This window comes from Mesoplodon densirostris, chromosome 18 (genome assembly GCF_025265405.1).
Source record: "Mesoplodon densirostris isolate mMesDen1 chromosome 18, mMesDen1 primary haplotype, whole genome shotgun sequence".
Taxonomy (NCBI): Eukaryota; Metazoa; Chordata; class Mammalia; order Artiodactyla; family Ziphiidae; genus Mesoplodon; species Mesoplodon densirostris.
Window position 1 is genome coordinate 43522814 of NC_082678.1, and position 21092 is coordinate 43543905.

General features: G+C 46.7%; 1 protein-coding gene across 5 annotated transcripts; it reads right to left on the reverse strand.

Moving 5' to 3' along the window:
* Positions 1–203: 203 nt before the first annotated feature.
* CNTROB (centrobin, centriole duplication and spindle assembly protein) lies at positions 204–21055 on the reverse strand. Of its 5 annotated transcripts, none has more exons than XM_060082043.1 (19): positions 19863–21055; positions 18997–19081; positions 18665–18746; positions 18023–18179; positions 17013–17129; positions 16683–16799; positions 16221–16319; positions 14637–14873; positions 14104–14238; positions 5792–5925; positions 5108–5233; positions 4742–4904; positions 3565–3826; positions 2489–2643; positions 2162–2225; positions 1817–1987; positions 1534–1666; positions 978–1050; positions 204–721 (listed from the first exon to the last, which is right to left on the reverse strand). In XM_060082043.1, the coding sequence occupies exons 1-19, from the start codon at positions 20133–20135 to the stop codon at positions 596–598; spliced, it is 2709 nt and encodes a 902-aa protein (XP_059938026.1). In that variant the 5' UTR covers positions 20136–21055; the 3' UTR covers positions 204–595. The 5 variants fall into 5 exon arrangements, with proteins under 5 accessions (XP_059938026.1, XP_059938027.1, XP_059938028.1 ...); XM_060082044.1 differs by having other exon boundaries at positions 18665–18728; positions 19854–21055; XM_060082045.1 differs by having other exon boundaries at positions 18023–18146; positions 19854–21055.
* Positions 21056–21092: the final 37 nt, after the last annotated feature.

Below are 21092 nucleotides of genomic sequence, written 5' to 3' on the forward strand. Positions count from 1 at the left end.
ACACGTTTCAAAGCCATACGAGTGACGATTACAGCCATAACATGTGGCCTGGCTGGAGCAGAATCTGTCCATCAGAAACCTACTAGCGCCATCTGAAAGAATTATCTGCTCCTTAACACAAAACTGTCTCCCCAAAAATCAAATTTTTACTGAAACTCTTTATACAATAAATTATTCTTTTACTGAAAGTGTTTTTCTGATTATTAAGTAATACATACTTGTTTTAGAACAGCTGGAAAATACAGAAATGTATAAAGAAGAAAATAAGAATCATCCATAATTCCACTACTGACCAGAGCTAATCACTCTGTGGGTTTTACTCTTGCAACACGGAGCTTTAGCTCACTAATGCTTCTGAAACCTAGCCACAGACTGTTTTCTTTCAAAGCACTCGTGTCTTTTTCCACAGAATATAAAATAGAAACATACAAAAAACATACTCAAATAGAACAATGAGGCTTCTCCACAAAGTGGTTTCCTATAAATCCTCCATTTTCCAAATTCCTATGAGTCAGAGACTCTAAAACAGACTACCGAGATTTATTAAAATAATAATAATAAAAATGAGAGACCAAAGAAGAGAAAGGCCAGGGACTTATCTCCAGATCCCTCCCCGACTCCTCACGCTACCAGGGGCAGGGTGCCCACTCTTCTTCCGAGCTGGAGGTCTTTCAGTCTTAGGGGCTGTAGCGAGGCGGCGAGGCAGAGTCTGGGAGGGGATCTGAGAGTGGAGGGAAAAGAGAAAACACAGTCAGTGCCGCACCCTCTCAACTGCCCCCCCGCCACTGAGGAATGGCATTGTGTGTGGGGAGGGCCAGCATCAGTCAGCAAAGGGGAAGGGCCATGCTACAGAAAACGGGACCCGGGATCAGAGGGGTCGAGTGACAGAGGACAGAGCCAGCTGGCGGGTGTGCAGAGGGCGAGGGACGAGACAGTGAGAGCCCCCAGCCCCTCGCCCCCGCCCGACCTTCCCTCACCTCTTTCCGGGGCATGTCACCCAAGCGGGAGTCTGTGTTCCTCCTGGGGGCATTATCCCCTCGGCTGTCAGTCCTGCCACACAAATCAAGGGATGAGGATGGGCAGCTGTTCCCCCGACTCTCCCCACATGGGGTGGAAGAGCTACTCCCCAGTTCTGTCTCTTAAGAATAAGAACAAACAAGACAGACCAGGGATCAAACAGGAGGAAACATTGGTGGAATCAAATACTGAGTTATACTAGATTGTCACAATCCTAGGATTCTCAGTTCTGAGCTGCAGGGTAAAGAGGAAAAAACGAAGGTAGAAAAACATGGAGAAGAGATTTTTTTTTTTGAAGTGAAAAAAAAAAACCAGACAAACAGAAAAGTAGAGACAAAAGACAGGTGCGGAGGAGTGAGAGCTGGAGGAGACCCCGATCTACATCTCACCCTCACTTCTTCCCCAGAAAAGGACGGAAGCTGCTACTCAAAGGACAACGCGCACACTCCACTCTTCCTGCCCACAATCCAGATTCCATCCACCTAGTCCCTCCGCCCTTCCCTCCCAGGCTGGTACCTGCTGTGTTCCAGCCTCTTCAGGTAAAGCAGCAGATCCTCGGCAGGCAGTGCCCCCCAGCCCCGAGCTTGGTACAGTCGTAACAGCTGAGACACCTCCACCAGCTGCCTCGAGGGTGGGAGCCCATCTCCACCTGAGAGACACATCAGTAATGGTCGTCATCCTAGGCCCTCCCCCAACCCTATCCCAGCTCTCGGAGTCCAGACAGGCCTTCAGTTCCAGGTACCAGCTCCACACCCAAGACCTACCTTTTTAATCTGCCGGTAAACCATGACCTGCTTACCTCTCTCTGAGGAGCCACCGCTGGGACCGCTGCTCTGTGAATGGGCTGAGGGAAGCTCATGGACCCGGAAAAGACTGGATGCCATGGCTAAGGGGACTTTAGTTTTATGGACCGGGGGTGGGAGGCGTGGTGCCTGAGGGGCTTCCTCCCAAGATGGGGCAGTCAGAGGACCTAGCAAAGGAAAGAGATTCAAATCAGGAAATGGGGCAAAATCCAAGGAATCCTGCCACCTTAGCCTTCGTGGGGCTTCGTCACTTTTACCAGCTCCTAAAGACCCATGCCTGGTAACCGGATCTCCCACCTCTTCCAGGCCTGGCCCCAACCTTCTTCAGAGGTGGTGCTCACCAGACTTAGGGGGCAGCAGGTCGTTGGAGGGGTTCTCGTTGCTCTGGGGCACTGTCTCCAGCAGCTGGGGGGACAAGACAGTAAGGTTCCCTGAGGACCGCTGAAGAAAGAGACCTCAGTGTCTGAGGGAAGCAGCAACTGGGGAAGTAAGAGCTGGGGCTGGTCACCTAAGTTCCAGAAGGAACTACTGCAACTGGGAGAGGCAGAAGCTGGGACAAAGTCTTAGTTCTAAAAGGCGGATGAAGTCCGAATCCTAGTCTCCCAGGGTAGAAAGAGAAACTGAGGAAGGAGAGGAGAAAACAAGGTGGGACGGGTGGGCCCTCTTACCTGGTGCAAAAAATGCTTGAGGCCCTGCAGCTGGGAAGGGGGCGGCAGCCCTTGCTTCAGGAAGCCATCCCCGTTGGACCCAGGATCTTCCTCAGGGAATGGCCGCTCTGCCCTGTGATCGGGATGGAAGGTCCCAGCTGCAGAGAAGGCCTCAGCTGTAAAGTGAAACAGGGGCATGTGCTGTAGGGGAGGGGGTTCTCCACAAATCAGCTCACCACAGGCCTGGAAGGAAGGGGTCTATTAAATATAACAGGGGCAGCACAGCCAGAAGCTGGTCACAGTGGAAAACAGCTGGAGAGGGAAGAACTGAAGACAACTGAGAGCCGGCACAGCTGAATTCTACGACAGAAGTGTAGACAGAAGGGGAAAGCTATGGTACTCGGCTGCTGAATAAATAAATACCACGGCAGCACAGAATGGTTTAAGATCAATAGACATGTTCCGGCTTCTTCACCAGAACATGCCCTCATTCTTAATTCTACCTGGGTTGTCACATTTACACCACACAGAGCACCCTCAACCCCACAAGTCACAGCTGACTGAACCAGGCGTGGCCACCACTCAAGGTCAGCCGATCCAAGGGATGGTTACCAACTCATCAGATCGCCTCTCTTTAAACTGGACCTAAGAAACAGAGGCACCAATGTCTCTGTAAGGTTGTCTAGAGCCTTTCTGGAGTCAGTGTCATGGCTGCTCAAACTCACGTGCAAACCAAACTTGGGAGAGCAAGAACCTGAGGGAGAGAGAGGGCTGGTCGGCCAAGAGGAAGGAGCAGATGCCGGGGAGGCAGAGTCCAGAGCCCACGCAGGGCCCAAGAGACGAGGAACAGCTGCCCAGTTCCTGGCAGCACCCCTGAGCCAACCCCAGTTCTCATTAAGCACAGATACATCACATTTCCATAAGCCTCACTCCCTTTATTTGAACAAACGTGAGTGGATTTCTGCTCCTTGCAATTTATGGTCACTAAGTCATCTGGGAAACGAAATGCTCAAGTCCCGGACAGAAAGGAAGCTAGGTTAAGAGGGAGCCGATCCGTGTGGGTGAGGAGAACCCCAGGGACTTCTGTCCCCAGTCACCTGAGGATGAAGTGAGATCCGGCTTTGGCTCCAGGGGCTGGAAGGAATGCTGGCTCTGGAAAGTGGGGCCCAGCAGGAGGCTAAGATCTGAGGAGGGGCTGCAGAGAACAGGTGGCAGCATCCCAGGGGGCTCTTCCTGTGCTTCCCGGCTCTGCTGCAATACGGGCTTTAGGGCCACGGCCACAGGGGGCACAGTCCAGATCCTCCTCTCCCCCATCTCCGGTTCCTGTGGCCCAGGGCTGGAGGGGCCGGCAGGAGGAACCTGGGCACAAGAGAGGGTGCATTTAAAGAGATGAGACATGGCCCAGACACTTTAATAAGATTAAAAATTAGTAGAACGTCCTTAAAAGGAGGCTGGGGAACATTTAGCAAATTTCTATCAAATGTTAAAATGCTTATTTTTGAACTTACAATTCCATTTCTAGAAATTTTATAGATATACTTGCACAAAGACATATATTAATGATATTTTTTGCAGCACTGTTTGTAGAAGCAAAATATAGGAAACAACTTTAATGTCCACCAATAAGCACTTGGTTAAGAAGGCTACTGTTTGGGGGCGGCACTTGAGGCACCAGTAACAGCCGCTGCTCCTGGGGGGAGGAACCGGGAGACTGAGGTGCAGGGATGGGATGGAGATTACTTTTCACTGTGTACCTTTTTGAACAGTTTGGATTTTTTTTTTTAACCATCTAATTATGAATTTACTTATTTATTTTTGCTGTGTTGGGTCTTTGTTTCTGTGCGAGGGCTTTCTCTAGTTGCGGCAAGCGGGGGCCACTCTTCATCGGGGTGCGCGGGCCTCTCACTATCGTGGCCTCTCTTGTTCCGGAGCACAGGCTCCAGACGCGCAGGCTCAGTAGTTGTGGCTCACGGGCCTAGTTGCTCCGCGGCATGTGGGATCTTCCCGGACCAGGGCTCAAAACCATGTCGCCTGCATTGGCAGGCAGATTCTCAACCACTGCGCCACCAGGGAAGCCCCTGGATGATGATGATTATTATTTTTTACCATGTGCATGTCATCATCTATTCCAAAAAAGATTTTAGCTCATAATAAACATTTAATAATTAAAAGAAGGAAGTAGGAGATGCCAACATAGGGGTGAACTATGGACCGCCCTTGGGAGGGAGCTAGATTTCCAAAGAAGGGGTCAAAACACGATTCTGCGCAGCGTACCGGGGGACTGGGCGGCAGGGCGGCGGTGCTGAGCAGGTGGCTCGCCTCCTCCCAGTGGGCCTGCAGCATGGCCTGCAGCCGCTCCAGCAGCTCCGCCTGCTGCTCCTGCAGCCGCTGCCTCCCACTCTGCAGCTCCCGCGCTCGCGCCTGCTCCCGGGCCAGTCTGAAGGCAAGACGTGAGAGGCAATGTCGGCCCTTTACAAAAGCAGGGACTCGGAGAATAGGAAGAGCCAGAAGGGAATATGGAACACGTGAAATTGTGAAAGGCGCTGGGGCCCGTGCGGGAGAGGCCAGGGCTACAGAGGAAGCGGCCCTTCACCGCTCCCTCTGGGACTGCGGCCTAACAGGGAGACCAGGGGCTGGCACCTGAGCTCATAGTCCTGGGCCACCTGCTGATGCCGCTCCTCCCGTTCTGCCATTTCCACCTTGAACTGAGCCAACTGAGTGGACAACTCCTGCTGGTGCTGTCCACTTAGCTCCTGCAGCTGCTTCCTGGGAGGACACAGGTGAGAAAAGAGGACTGAATCCTGAGACAGAAGAACTAATCAAATAAGAAAAAGCCAGAACGCGTGCACGTGAGAGTGAGCCAGCCTGCCCAGCCGTGGCACAGGCGCGTTCAGGCAAGAGGACAGCTGGTATCTTAGGATGGGTTCCCCAGAAGCAGAGCCTGGGATGAGGATTTATGGAAAAGTGGTTCATTTAAGCAGCATTTCTAGGAAAAAACTGGTAGGGGACTAGGGCTGAGGTGGGGAGAAGGCTCAATCCCCCAGGGCGGCTCTGGAAATGTTGCAGGTCGAAGCTCACCACTGTGCCCACCAGGGGCAAGGGAGCTGGAAACGTACACTCCTGTGGCCATCAGTTATTGGTTAAGTGCTACTTCCTATGGGGTGAAGATGGAAAATCCTCAAGCACGGCTGGCTCTCCCTGTGAACCTGACTGACAGCAGCCAGTGCGTTGGAAGATGGTAAAGGGATCTGAGAGGGTCTGGATGGGGCCCCGACACCACCTGCTGCGGCTGGGGAAAGGCAGCAGCCAGTGAGCTCCACGTACCTGTGATGCTCCCTCAGCGAGGCCGCTTGACGCAGGCTGCTCTCCTGTGCCTGCGCCAGCCTCTCTGTCACCCGCTGCTCCAGCTGCACGGCCAGCTCCGACTCCATCTGGATCCGCTGGCTTTCACACCGGGCCTGGGAGTAAGGGAAGGCAGGGTCATTGTCAGCTTGCTTCTATCTGGGCTTAGAAGAGGATGGAGGATATAAGGTAGGCAAAAAAGTCCACGTACCAACGTTACCTCATATGCCTAAGAGATAAAGAAACAAGAATTTTGCCACAAGGAGTGAAAGAGGTTTCCTTTCCTTATTAAACCATGAGGTGCGCACACCTTATACGTACACAAAAGTAAAAATGACTTTGGACAATAGAAATATTTTTTTAGACAAAAGTTAGGTAGAACAATCAAATGTGTTACACATGCCTGAGGTAACATATGCAATATTCCTGGTGTACCACCTGAAACCCAGGGAGCATTCAAAAAATGTCCGTGTTCCCTCCTCCTAAAGCAGAATCATCGTCTCTCTTTTCTCACCTCATAATCCTTCTTCAACTCACTGAAATCTGACTTCCACTCATAGTCCTTCATGGCAAAGAACTTAATTTCTAAATCCCGCAGTGGTTATTTCTCAGTCTTTATCTTACGTGATCTCACTGCAACACCTGCCACCTACATCAGTTTTTCCTTCTAAAACCATTTTCCCCTTCACTCCTGTGATACCACCAGCCATGCGATCTCATTCTATCCGACTGCTCTTCAGTCTCAGCTAACTGCTCCTCCTCCAACTGCCCATCAAGGCACAATGCTTCCTTGAGTTCTGTCTTCAGTTTTCTTTTTGACCACATGCTACCATTCTGGGTCACTGATGCTTTTACCTGCGTAGAGCAAATGTCTAGCATTTAGGCCATGTTTTTTGCTACCGTTTATACCTTAAAACACTTTCTAGGGGCTTCCCTGGTGGCGCAGTGGTTGAGGGTCTGCCTGCCGATGCAGGGGACACGGGTTCGTGCCCTGGTCTAGGAGGATCCCACATGCCGCGGAGCGGCTGGGCCCGTGAGCCATGGCTGCTGAGCCTGCGCGTCCGGAGCCTGTGCTCCACAACGGGAGAGGCCGCGGCAGTGAGAGGCCCACGTACCGCAAAAAAAACCAAAACAAAACAAACAAAAAAAACACTTTCTAAATCTCTCTTTAGCCTGGACCTTTCTTCTAAGCTTTAAGCCCATATACCCAGAAACCTACTGTATATGCCTCAAATAGAACACATCCAAAATTGAGCTCATTTGTTTTTCTACCCTCAAACCTTTCCCTATTATATTTCTTGCCTTAGTTAATGGCACCACTCTCCACTGAAACACCCAACCTATTTGAAACCCGGAGTTATTCTTGACTCCTCCCACATCTTTGCCCCTCCCACATCTTTGCCCCTCCCACTGGTCATTTCATTCTGTTCAATACTAACAGCTCTCTAATTTACCCTTCTGCTCACTACTACATTAATTCAATATTACTTCAAGTCTAACTGATCTCCCTGCCTCTATTCTACCCTCCACCCTCTCTCATTCCGGCCCTAGTGGATCCTCTACTTTGTGCCTGAGTGAATATTCTAAAGCACAAAGACGCTCAATTTGTTTCCTTGTTTGAAATCCTTCAAATGTCCCTACTGTCTAAGGAATAAAGTTCTGGCTGCTGAAACTGGCTTATAGGGCCCTTTATGGTCCCACTCATCTATCTCAGCTCTCCCAAATAGGTTCCAATCATACCAAACTCCTTACAGTTACCTAAATTCTTTTTTTTAATTTAAAAAAATTGTGGTAAGAAACGCATAATACAAACTTACCTTCTTAACTTTTTTTTTTTTTTTTTTTTTTTTTTGCGGTATGCGGGCCTCTCACTGCTGTGGCCTCTCCGGACAGGCTGAGCACAGGCTCCGGACGCGCAGGCTCAGCGGCCATGGCTCACGGGCCCAGCTGCTCCGCGGCATGCGGGATCCTCCCAGACCGGAGCACGAACCCGTGTCCCCTGCATCGGCAGGCGGACTCTCAACCACTGCGCCACCAGGGAAGCCCAATAAATATATTTTTTTTAATGAATATTATTCAGAACCAAACAATAAGGCAAATATCACATGGGACAAGTTGTAGGAGGCACTTAAGTTGATACTTATGGAGGAACTTAGAAGAAGCAAGCATTCATCTTAAGAAGATTTTAAAAAGAACAACAGAATAAAATCAAATAAAATATAAGAAATGAAATAAAGTATTAATAAAATAGAAAAAAAATCAACAAAGCCAAAAGTTAACTTTCTGAAAATATATTTAATTAAATCATGAGTAAGATGGTTTTAAAAAGAGATGATGACAGAAATGACACAAATGAACAATATCTGGAATGAAAAAGTAGAAAAGATGCCAGGGACATTAAGATAAAATTATGAACAACTTTATAAGTCAATAGATTAGAAAATTTAGAGTGAATAGATATATATAGGTAAGAGAACACCAAAAATAATTCAAGAAGAAATAGAAAGCCTAAATATTTCTTTCTTTTTTTTTTTAAAGGATTGCTTTTCTTTTTTTTTTTAATGTGGACCATTTTTAAAGTCTTTATTGAATTTGTTACAATGTTGCTTCTGTTTTATGTTTTGGGCCATGAGGCATGTGGGATCTTAGTTCCCTGACCAGGGATTGAACCCACACTCCCTGCATTGGAAGGCGAAGTCTTAACCACTGGACCTCCAGGGAAGTCCCCCTAAATATTTCTAGGAACATTCAAGAGGCAAAATCAAGTCAAATACCAAGTATTCAAGAAATACATATTAAATCCAACCTTACAAACTATTTCAAAGTATAATAAGAGAGGGAGTAGATCATGTTTTTAGTACTGGCAGATTGTTATTCAGAGTAACTGTTGTGCTGAACAAAAACAAACAAGTTGAATAAGATATTTTTTAAATATATGTATATACATGTATATCTCTTCCTAAAAAGTATCACAGCGGTAATGAAACAGTATGGAATTACTAGGTCAAAGTAAAGGAAAAATGGGAGCCTAGCCAGGCAAGCAAGCACAGTAGATTATAAAAAAAAAAAGAAATCTTAAAAATAAATAAATAAACAAACAAATAAGTAAATAAAGAGACATGTACACTTTTTTTGGCAGGAGGGAGTCCAGACTTTTAAGAAAATCTGTTAGATCACAGGCTAATCACAGAGATAATGGAACAGAAATGTCAATTACCACACACAAGAAATACCGTTTGCAAAAACCATTTGGAAAAGTCACTATACAAACAGACGGCTGCAGCTGTCAAAGGAAATCCCTGAGGAGGGAGAAAATATGATTTCCAGAGTTACTACATTATAATACTCAAAATATACAGCTCTCAACAAAAGATTATAAAACATACCAAAAAAAACATGAAAATATGACTCATTCAAAGGAAAAAGAGAATATAACAGGAACTCTTCCTGTGGAAGCCCAGACATTAGGATTACTAGTCAAAGACGTAAAATCAACAGTCTTAAATATGCTCAGTGATCTATTTAGACAATAAACTAAAGGAAATCAGAACAAAGTATGAACAAATAGGGGGTGTGAACACAGAGATTTAAAGAGATTGAAATTATAAACAGGAACCAAATAGAAATTCTGGAGTTGAAAAGTACAACTCATGATATGAAAAATTCACTAGATAACACTATACATCTACTAGAATGGCCAAAATCCAGAACACTGACATGCCAAATGTTGGTGAGGATGTGGAACAACAGAAACGCTCATTCATTGCTGATGGGAATGCAAAATGGTACACTCACTTTGGAAGACACTATAGTGGTTTCTTACAAAACTAAACGCGCCCTTACCATATGACCCAGCAACCACACTCCTTGGTATTTACCCAAAGGAGTTCACACAGAAAACCAGCACATGAATGTTTACAGAAGTTTTACTCATAACTGCCAACACTGGGACTTCCCTGGTGGTCAGGCGGCTAAGACTCTGTACTCCCAATGCAGGCGGCCCTGGTTCGATCCCTGCAGGGAACTAGACCCCACATGCCGCAATTCAGAGTTGGCATGCCACAACTAAAAGATCCCACATGCTGCAACTAAAGATCCCGCAGGTGGCAACAAAGATCCCATGTGCCGCAACTAAAACCTGGCACAGCCAAATAAATAAATAAATAAATATTTTTAAAAAACCCAACAAAACTGCCAACACTTACAAGCAGCAAAGATGTGTAGGTGAAAAGATAAACTGACAATGGAATATTATTTACCACTAAAAAGAAGTGAGCTATCAAGCCATGAAAAGACATGGAAAAAAATCATATCACTAAGTGAAAGAAGCCAATCTGAAAAGGCTACATACTATATGATTCCAACTATATTACATTCCGGAAAAGTCAAAACTATGGAGAAAGTAAAAAGATCAGTGGTTTCCAGGGGTTAAAGGGAGGAAGCGATGAACAGTGAAACTAAGTATGATACTATAAAGGTGGATACACGTTATTATAAATTTGTCCAAACTCATATAATGTACAAGAGCAAAAGCGAACCTTAATGTAAACTATGGACTCTAGGTGATAATGATGTGTCAACTGTAACAAACGTACTACTCTGGTGGGAGATGCTACTATTAGGGGAAGCTGCAGGGGGCTGCAGTTAGGAAGTATATGGGAAATCTCTGTACCTTCCACTCAATTTTGCTGTGAACCTGAAACTGCTCTAAAAAATAAAATCTATTTTTTTGTAACTTAAAAAAAAATTAATTAATTAATTAATTTATGGCTGTGTTGGGTCTTTGTTTCTGTGCGAGGGCTTTCTCTAGTTGTGGCAAGCGGGGGCCACTCTCCATCGCGGTGCGCAGGCGTCTCACTGTCGCGGCCTCTCTTGTTGTGGAGCACAGGCTCCAGATGCGCAGGCTCAGTAATTGTGGCTCACAGGCCCAGTTGCTCCATGGCATGTGGAATCTTCCCAGACCAGGGTGCAAACCCGTGTCCCCTGCATTGGCAGGCAGACTCCCAACCACTGCACCACAAGGGAAGCCCTAAAATCTATTTTTAAAAAATCACTACAGGGGCTCAATGGCAGATGTCAGCAGGCAGAAGAAATGATCAATGAACTTGAAGACAAGCAACTGAAATTATCCCGTCAGATGAGCAGAAAGAAAAAAAAAATGAAGAAAAATGAATAAAATCTGGGGGACCTGTGGGACATCATCAAACATATGCATTAGGGAAGTCAAGAGAAAGAGAGAAAAAATATCTGAAGAAATAATGGCCAAAAACTTCCCAAATTTGATAAAATTCATAAATCTACACATCCCAGAAACTCAACAATCTCTAAGCAAGATAAACTCAAAGAGATCCACACTGACACATTATTGTCACTCTATCAAAAGCCAAAGAGGGAATCTTGAAAGCAACAAGAGAGAAGCAATTTGTCACTTACCAGGGAGCCTCAATAAGATTAATAGCTGATTTCTCCTAAGAAATCATGGAGGCCAGAAGGTAGTGGAATGACATATTTTTTTGTTTTTTAAAAATTTATTTATTTAATTTATTTTTGGCTGCGTTGGGTCTTCGTTGCTGTGCACGGGCTTTCTCTAGTTGCGGCGAGTGGGGGTTACTCTTCGTTGCTGTGCACGGGCTTCTCATTGTGGTGGCTTCTCTTGTTGCAGAGCACGGGGCTCTAGACGCATGGGCTTCAGTAGCTGGGGCATACTGGCTCCGTAGTTGTGGCTCACAGGCTCTAGAGCCCAGGCTCAGTAGTTATGGCGCACGGGCTTAGTTGCTCCACAGCACATGGGATCTTCCCGAACCAGGGCTCGGACCCGTGTCCTCTGCATTGGTAGGCGGATTCTTAACCACTGCGCCACCAGGGAAGTCCCAACATGTTTTAAAGAAAAACGACTGTCAACTAAGACATGCGGAGGGCGGGGGGAATGTGAGGAAAATCCTTCAACAATGAAGGAGAAATTAAAACATTCCCTGATGGATAAAAGCTAAGGGTGATCATTACTAGTGGACCTGCCCTACAAGAAATTCTAAAGGGAGTCCTTCAGGCTGAAATGAAATGAAATTAGACAGTAACTTGAAGCCATATGAAGAAATAAAGCCATATGAAGCAACTGATAAAGGTTGCTACATAGGCAAATATAAACCTATATTATTGTACTTTTGGTTTGTAACTCCTTTTTTCCAATATGATTTAAAAGGCAGAGGCATAAAACAATAAGTACAAATCTGTAATAACAATATGAAGGGGGAGGGACAGAGACATATAGGAACAGAGTATACACTACTGAAACTAAAGTAGGTATTATCCAAACTAGGTTACTATCACTTTAAGATGTTAATTGTAATCGCAAGGTAACCATTCAGAAAATAACTTTAAAAATATACAGAAAAGGAAAGAGGAAAAGATAACAGTATACTACAAAAATATCAACAAACTATCAAAAAAAAAAAAGGCAGTAATGGAGGAACTGAGGAACAAAAAACATTTAAGACATAAAAAACCAAACAGCTGGGCCTCCCTGGTGGCGCAAGTGGTTGAGAGTCCGCCTGCCGATGCAGGGGATACGGGTTCGTGCCCCGGTCTGGGAGGATCCCATATGCCGCGGAGCGGCTGGGCCCGTGAGCCATGGCCGCTGAGCCTGCGCGTCCGGAGCCTGCGCGTCCGGAGCCTGTGCTCCGCAACGGGGGAGGCCACAACAGTGAGAGGCCCGCATACGGCAAAAAAAAAAAAAAACAAAAAAAAACCAAACAGCTAAATGGCAGAAGTCCTTCCTTATCAGTAATTACTTTAAATGTAAACGGATTAAATGTTCCAATTAATAGGCAGGAATTGACATAATGGATTAAAAAAAAAACATCATGCACCTATACATTGTCCACAAGAGACTCACTTTACAAAGACACAAAAAGGTTGAAAGTAAAAGGATGAAAAAAGATAGTCCATGCAAATAGTAAACAAAAGACAGGGTGGGGGCTATATTAATATCAGACAAAATAGATTTTAAGCAAAAAGGTAATATTAAGAAGATATAGCAGTTATAAATATATGTGTACCTAACAGAGCCCCAAAATATATGAAGAAAAAAAATGACAGAATTGAAGGGAGAAAACAGACAGTTCTACAACCACAGCTGGAGACTTCAATACCCCACTTTCAATAATCGATGGAACAATAACGAAATGGAGGACATGAACAACACTAAAGCCAGGCGCTACTCTGGGACTTAACAGTAAATAGACAAAAATCACTGCCCTCATGCACCTTACAGAAAATAAACAAGATACACTATGGGGGAGGTGGAGTGGAGAAATGGGTGAAATCGGTGAAGGGGATTGAGAGGTACAAACCTCCAGCTATAAAATAAATAAGTCACAGGGATATAATGCACAGCATAGGGAATATTCAATGATATTGTAATAACTTTGAATGGTGATAAATGGTAACTAGACTTATCATGGTAATCACTTTGTAACATATATAAAGATATCAAATCACTGTGTTGTACACCTGAAACTAATATAATACTGTAAGTCAACTATACTTCAATTTAAAAAAATTAAATACTAAGTAAAATAAATAAAAAGGTATATTATATAGTATAGTAGGAGAAAAATTAAACAGGGAAGGGAACAGGGATTGTCAGAGGTTGCAGATTTTACTCAGTGTGGTTGGGGAAGAACTCACTAGGAAGATGACGTCTGAGTAAAGAGTAGTTCTCCTTACTCTAAATTCTTATTTATCATACTCCTTCAAAAACGTGTGTGCTAGACAAACTCCCCATCTATCTGGTGAGCTCCTTGTTGGCCGGGGCTATTGTGTTAGGACTATCCCAGCACAGAGCTTACATAGAAGGACCATTCGATAGGTTTACTGAATGCCCACATAGACACGCACAGCTAGCATCAGTTCAGGGGGTACAGCAGCGTATAAGTTGCTACTGAAGTTTTTACTAACGTCTTCACCCTTGGCCCTCCATGATAAGTTAGTTTCCATGTGGTCAGCCCTGCAACTCAATGGGCCAGGTGAAAAGTAAAAGTGTGTTCTCTCAAACACTGGCCTCACTAACCCAGAAACTGGGTGTCTCCTTAAGTCAACCATTATAATAAGGAAAAAAGTCTCTCAGAAACTCATTAATGTGCCCTTAGCACACATTTTATGCATAAAAACAGAGGCTCGTAAAGGTTAAAATTCTAGTTAGAAATGGGAGTGTTTGCCTGACTCCTGAAAGTCACTCTGCCTCAGACCTACGTCTTCTCACCAGGAACTCTCCTCAAGAAACTCTGCCTCCTGACCTGCACCAGGCTCATCTCCAGCTGCAAGGCGTCTCTCTCTCTCCGAGCTGTGTCCAGCTCTCCTTCCAACCGCCGCACCTCAGACTGCACCAATGCCAGCTGCTGCTGGGCCTCCCGGGCTGCCTGGGCCTCCCTCTGGGTGTTTCCATAAGAAAGAGAAATCAAACTTAAGTTTGTACCTCATCCTCTGGGTGTTTCCATAAGAAAGAGAAATCAAACTTAAGTTTGTACTTCATCATTGCCTGTCTCCCAGTTACCTCTATTTCCCAATTCATCCTCCCGTACCCTAAAAACTAAGCTTCCTCTCTCCTCATATGTGACCTATTTCCTCATCTCTGCTGAATCTCACTCTTCGACCTTCCAGGTATTTGATGCCCCCAGCCCTTCCTGCAGGCCCTATACTCTCAATCTTCTCTCCCACATAGAGTTCTTCATTCTCCATCCCAGTCCACTACATCGCGTTTTCTGACATCCGTCTCATTCAATTATTTTGTTCTTCATCTGTTCCCCCATTCCCCAAGTGCCACTTTTACCTTCTCCCTTTCCAACTGAGCCTGGCTCTCCTCCTGCAGTGCCTGGTAGCATTCCTTAAGCTGATGCTCCTGCTGGGCCCAGGTCTGCCGTTCTTCTTCTAGGGCCACCTGAAGTGTCTCCAGCTGTTGATGTTCACTGAGTTGCCCAGCCCGAGCCTCATCCCGTTCTCCCTGCAGGGCCCGGCACCGCTGCTGTTCCAGCTCCAAGCTCAGGGTCAGAGCTTGCCTTTCCTCTTCCTATAGACCCAGGAGAAAACCAAGATCCTTAGCATGCCCTTAAGAGACCAGCAATCTGCCCCCTTACTCCCATACAATGTGCCCGCTGAGAATTATATCCGTTAAAATACAATAGTTAACAAGCCCACAAGATTACATGGTAAATAAGAGCTTCTGTTCCAGAGTTAGGTAGATTTGGGTTCAAATCTCAGTTTGAATCCCAGCTTTGCATTTACTTTGTGTTCTGAGGCACACATCCTTATCTGTAAAGTGGGCATATTACAGTCTACCTTGTGAGGATTAAAGTTAAAAGCGTATGTAAAGAATTTAGCACAGGGCTTCCCTGGTGGCGCAGTGGTTGAGAGTCCACCTGCCAATGCAGGGGACACGGGTTTGTACCCCGGTCCCGGAGGATCCCACTTGCCGCGGAGCGGCTGGGCCCGTGAGCCGTGGCCACTGAGCCTGCGCATCCGGAGCCTGTGCTCCGCAACGGGAGAGGCCACAGCAGTGAGAGGCCTGCATACCGCAAAAAAAAAAAAAAAAAAAAAAAGAATTTAGCACAGTGTCTGGCATGTAGTAAGTACTCAATATACAATAGCTATCACCATCGTCATCAAAAGAAATTCCACAAAGACTAGAAAATCCAGCCTACAATCATGTACTAGCCAACCAGCAGCCACCATCAGCGCTCTTGGATGTAGCCTGTTAGGAATATAAGTACCAGCATGCATGTAGCAAGCATGTGTCATGCATGTAAGAAATTCTAAACCTGGCTACTAATTCATATAGGTAATCTTATCATTTCAGCAATTAGAAACTTGAGTAAGTCTCATCCCATACCTTTTCTGGTCTGCCATAGACCAGGGTTCTCAAACCTGGTTGAACGAAATCACCTAGGAAATTTCTGAAAATATTTAGGCTCCCCCACCCCCAATATATCAAAACCTCTGGGAAAGGGTCAGAAATCTGTATTTAAAAATAATTATCCAAATGATTTTAATGAGGATACAATTTGCTGAGTCTCTCAAACTTACTTGGTGGCAGAGCTTACTTTCTGTAGAGTATCTAGCAGAACTATTTTTTTTTAAATCTTCTTTTACGTATGTATTTATTTATTTATTTGGCCATGCCACCGAGGCATGTGGGATCTTAGTTCCCTGACGAAGGATTGAACCCATGCCCCCTGCAGTGGAAGCACAGAGTCTCAACCATTAGACCGCCAGGGAAGCCCCCAGAACTTGTGTTTTAAAGAACACACTTTGCCCTGGTGCAACTCAAATTATGAACTCCCACAATCCATCAAAAGCCCGTATCCCTCTAGAGGTAATTAACAGCCTCTACTGGAATTAACCCAGGAAGCATTCTCACCAGTGTCTCTCTTTCCCGTTGCTGCAGTCTGGCACCTTCCTGCTCACGATTCAGGGCCTCCATGGCCTCAGAAAGGCTTTGTTCCAGGCGGGTTACTGTCTTTCAAGGAGAGAGGAACACAGGACAGAGGAACTGAGGGGAATCCCTGTACTTCGAAAATCATTAACAACGTAAACTCTAAAAGCAAGAGTTAACTAAATGACTTGGGGGCCAGAGAGAAGACCACATGGCGTGAGGAAACCTGAGAAGACATCAACCATGCAAGTTTGACAGCAGAAACACTGAAGGGAGAGGAAGTGAGGAGAACTGTCAGGCCAGCTATGGCAAGACTGAGGTCAATCTGTCAGGAAGGCAAGATTGAGGTCAATCTGTCAGGAACCCTGACTCCAGAGCTGTTTCTACCCTCTCCCATCCAGCCGTCGGTGACCTACGTTCTAAAGCCCTATGACCCGGGTTGCACACCTCCTGCTGCTTGCTTTTAGTGAGTTCAGCTGCCTGGCGCTCCTCCTGGAGTCCCCGAAGCACCTCTGTCCGCTCAGCTTCATGCCGGTTCCAGCCCTCCACCACGCGGGCCAGGGTCTCAGGAAAGTCAGACAGAATTTCAAATAATTTTTTTGCCCTCTTTCTGCCCACAGGAGCAGGGTCAACAGCCACCTTCTCCCCGTGGTCAGTTAACCCACCACTTACCCCAGCTCCTAACATGAACAAAGAAATGCTGGTTGGCCTCCCCCTATTCGCTATTCCTTGGTGCCCCCCATGGAGAGACCCACCCGCATTCTGCTACCCCGGCACCTTGTCCAGTTGTTCAATCATGGTATCTTTCTTGCGGTCGGCAGTCACGGCCACAGCTAACTGTTGCTGAAGCTCTAGCACGCGGGTCTGCAGGCTCTGAATATGGTGCTCACAATGCTGGGAAGAAGGATGAGGAGTCTGGATGTTGCCATCCTTAGTTTGACCAAAGCTCCAAACTTTCCAGCTCCTCTACAGGGGAAATGGGCTGGAGACAGGGAGCCTGGGTCCCAAGAACAGAACAGGTTTGGGGAAGGAGAGTCAGGAATTCTGGAGCCTAAGACCTCCAACACCTTCCTCTACCACCTCGGGAAGCAGGGGCTTAGTTTCCAGCCTCTTCCCTTTTCCAGATCTTCTGGGGAAATTTTCCATGAACCTTTTGGCAGGGGTGCAGCAGCCCATGCTGCACAGAGTGAGAAGTTACTCCTGCCCTAAGAAGCATATTGGACACAACAATTCAACATGGCAAGGATAAAGGGGAAAGCCTTTCATTCATGGCCAGGCAGTTTAAAATGGAGGAAGAGAAGGTCCCAAAAATGACAACACAACCAATAATTCTGACCCTTCCTCTGCCTTGTCCCTCTCTCTGCCCCCTTCAGATAGGCTTAGGCTCACAGAAGCAAAGCTCATTATATCACTGGTAGCTTTGCACAAGCCAACCAAGTTTCTTGTTCATTCACCAAACATGCACAGGGTATTTCTATGTGTTCAGTATATTCTAGACTTTAGGAAGAAAGTGCTGAACAAGGTAAGGTGTGACCTGCATGGAGCTTAGGTTTTAGAGGGCGAAAACAAACAAGATATATCAGACTTTGATAAACTACATGAAGGAAATAACACAATGATCTGAGGGGATAATACCTGGAGGGGAGGTGTGCCTTTCTAGCTAGGATGGTCAAAGAAGGCCTGCCTTCCAGCAGAGCCATTTGAGCAAAGTCCCAGCCTGCAGGCCCTTAACCTTCAGCCCCTTTTCTAATCTTTGCTGCTGTCAAAAGGAAGCCTTTATATCTCACCTTGCGACGGGTGTGCTCTGAATCCAGTGCATCTCTCAGCCCCTGAAAATCCGGGGGATTGAGTGGGGGCCCTGACCGAAGGCTGGTGTAGCGGGGAAACAACTCCTCCAGGGCTTGGGCTGAGCTAGATGGAGATAAGTCGTGCAGGGGCCGGGTGCTGAGCAAATCAGGTAGAGAATATTAGGGTTGGGAAAGCTTTTGAGATCCACTAGTCCAACTGTGACATTTTACAAATGAGGAAACTGAAACTCAGGGCAGGAGACTTGCCCAAAGTTATAAAGCTAGGTAGATAAGTGATAGAGCCATAGATAGCACGCAGGTTCTATGATTCACTCTATAGTGCTCCTTCCTCTATTCCACACTCCCTGCAGTACAAGTCTCAGCAGAAACAAACTAGCTCTTCTGGAGGAAGAAGGACTAGAAGTTGGGAGAGAGCCAGGTACTAAGCAGCAGACGCCCATGTTCCCAAAGGAGGAAAGGGGATAGAAGAAAGGAGAGAAAGGATGAAAACTGAAAGCTAAGTGACAAGCATCTTAGGTCCTTAAGAGATACAAAAGCAGTAAAGGGAGAACTAAGCACTAGAACATTTGGCTTTCCAAGAAAGAAAGGAAGTCAGCTAGGAGAATCCCAAGGAAAACTCACTTAAGTAAGGTGGCCGTGCTGTCACTGTCAAAGGAGTCCTCTTCCCGTCTCTCTGAGCCGGCACCTGGAGTAGCGGGATCCTCTGTGGGCCAGCCAGACAGGCCCATAGCCAGGGTCAGGTAAGGACAGGAACAGGGACCACTTGAAGAAGAGGTCCTTCCTTTCTACTTCACCCACTCCTCCTGCCCTCTCCCAAAGAACGGGAACCTTTCCTCCAAAAACTCTTATCTCCGAGGTCTAGGTCGCCACCCCCCACACACCCTGCTTCCTTTCTCCACTTTTTCCCACCCCTTAAATCTAGGTTCTCCTTTATAGGGAAGGGGTTCACTCACGATAGGCCGTATCTCGTGAGGTTTGGAGCATGCTCTGGAGTTGACCCCGAACACTTTCCATCTCAAAGATATGCTTGGAACCATCCTAGAAAAAGTAACATGGAAATCAGATGCAATAATCCATAATCTACCTACTGCCAGGGTAGATGGCATCCAGTAGCCCCTAAGGCCCAAGATTTTTTACTCTCACACCTGGGAAAACAAGAAAAATAGGACTGACCTAGTAAGAACCTCGAATGTCTACCGAAGCCAGACAGGCAATGTAAATGAATTAATTGGGCAACTTAAGACAAGAGTGGTGAGGATTCTTGCCAACTAGAGAGCAAATATCCTGTCTAAAGACTCTGTAGTCCATGGCTATCAGTTTTTCAAACTCTGGGCGGCCTAACCGGTCTGCAGATTGGTTATGATACCTGCTCTCTCTGACACTATCTATAACATGTATTATTGATTAAACTATGTTTTAATGATTTACATTCCAAATTTTGAACCATATGATCAAAATAGTTTTGAGCTGGAAGGATCTCAGCATATTTTCCTTAAGTCCCTAGTTCCCTCTTGGGATGAAGAAACGTTATCCTCACTCCCAGCACCCACATCCCAGTTAAAGCACAGCAACCTATCCCACAGGTGTCTCTGAAGGAAAAAAAAAAAAAGAGCTTGTAGTTTCACAACTTTCCAAATTATGGTGGCCCAGGCCACTCTCTCCCTCATAAACATTTGTTCCCAGGAACAAGCATGACTGACTGTGTAGTTAAAAGGAATTTGGAATCCAACAATAGGAGTTCAAGTCTCAGTAAAGCTATTTTTTTTTTACCACCCCCGATCCCAAGACCCTAGAGGTTTCCAAGACACACCTCCCTCACCTTCTTCTTCAAGTTGTTCTCCAATCCAACCGACAAGCTGTGACTCAGTTCTTGGGCCAAGCCATCTAACACCTCATGAGGAGGTGGGAAGGTGGCGGGCAAAAACAGCTGGGCTCGGGCTGTGCTCTCTGCCTGACGACTGAGGTGCAAAGAAGTATACAGCTGGGAGGTCACCTCAGAGGATGCTTGGTTCAGCCCAGGGGCTTCTGATGAATCACTCAGGAGATCCTTGGCCCGGAGAGGTGAACTGGGGCTGGTAGCTGATGTTGCCATGAGTACAGGGAAGAGACAACTGGAGACAGCAGAGCTGGGAACTCCTGGTTCTGCTTTAGGAGAGCCCAGGCGGAAAGCACCCCGAGAAGGAAGATTTGGGAGAAAGGAGGAAGACTCCAAGTGAAGGATTCTTGTTGAATGAGGGTATGGAGCCTTTCTGGTTAGAGGAAAGGTTTCCAACGGTTCGAGAGGGCAAAAGGATTTCTTTCCACAGCTCCTGGTAACAGTGGAAAAGGAGGGTGCAGCAAGGAGAGGGTGGGGACGGAAGACCTGCTGCAGTTCCTCTGGAGCACTGAAAGCTGCAGATCAACTTCCGGCACAGGCTATCACTGGTCAACTGAGCTCTTAAGTTTTCACACCCAGAACGTGCAAACTGAAACGGACCCAAATCCAATAGAGGCCTAATTTCCGTCCAGCTGCCTTATTTGCCCCTCAACTGGCTGTGGTCTCAGAGGGGCAGGCACCTCATGCTCCCCACCTCCCCTCTCCTCCCACTGCACTCGTTCTACCCAGGGTCAACTCTCTAGTATATCCCCTCCGATCCCTCCTGTCAAGAAAGCCATAGCAAGGTCCCTAGAATCCCTCCCTCCCTACTATCCACAAAGAAACTTGGTGAACAGTCACGCCCTCAGACGTCCCTAAAAAGTACGCCACGCTCAAGCCTAGCCTGAGATACCCTACCCCGACCACCCCGTTCCAACTGCTCTCCACACCTCCAGTCCTCGGCCACGCAGTCGGCCAAGGTGGGGACAAGGGACTGCCCCCCTCCCCTAAGCCCCAGTTCCGCAACACCAAGACACCCCCCTTCTCGCGCCCTTCCCTACAATCAAAACCGTTGGCAGCCTCCCGCCCACAGTCCGCAGCCCCGCCTCGCTCGCCTCGATGACGTCACCAGCCCAGGACACCTTGTTTTCAGCCGCTCTCACAGCTTCTGGAGCCGCAGAGCCTGGACGCGCG

Coding starts and splice junctions, on each gene's coding strand:
- CNTROB (XM_060082042.1), bottom strand. CDS start 20,135: ATGGCAACATCAGCTACCAGCCCCAGTTCACCTCTCCGGGCCAAGGAT. Junction 18,747..18,996: donor CTCACGAGATACGGCCTATC/GTGAGTGAACCC, acceptor GCTGGCCCACAG/AGGATCCCGCTACTCCAGGT. Junction 5,926..14,103: donor TGGAGATGAGCCTGGTGCAG/GTCAGGAGGCAG, acceptor CCTTACTCCCAG/GCCCGGTGTGAAAGCCAGCG.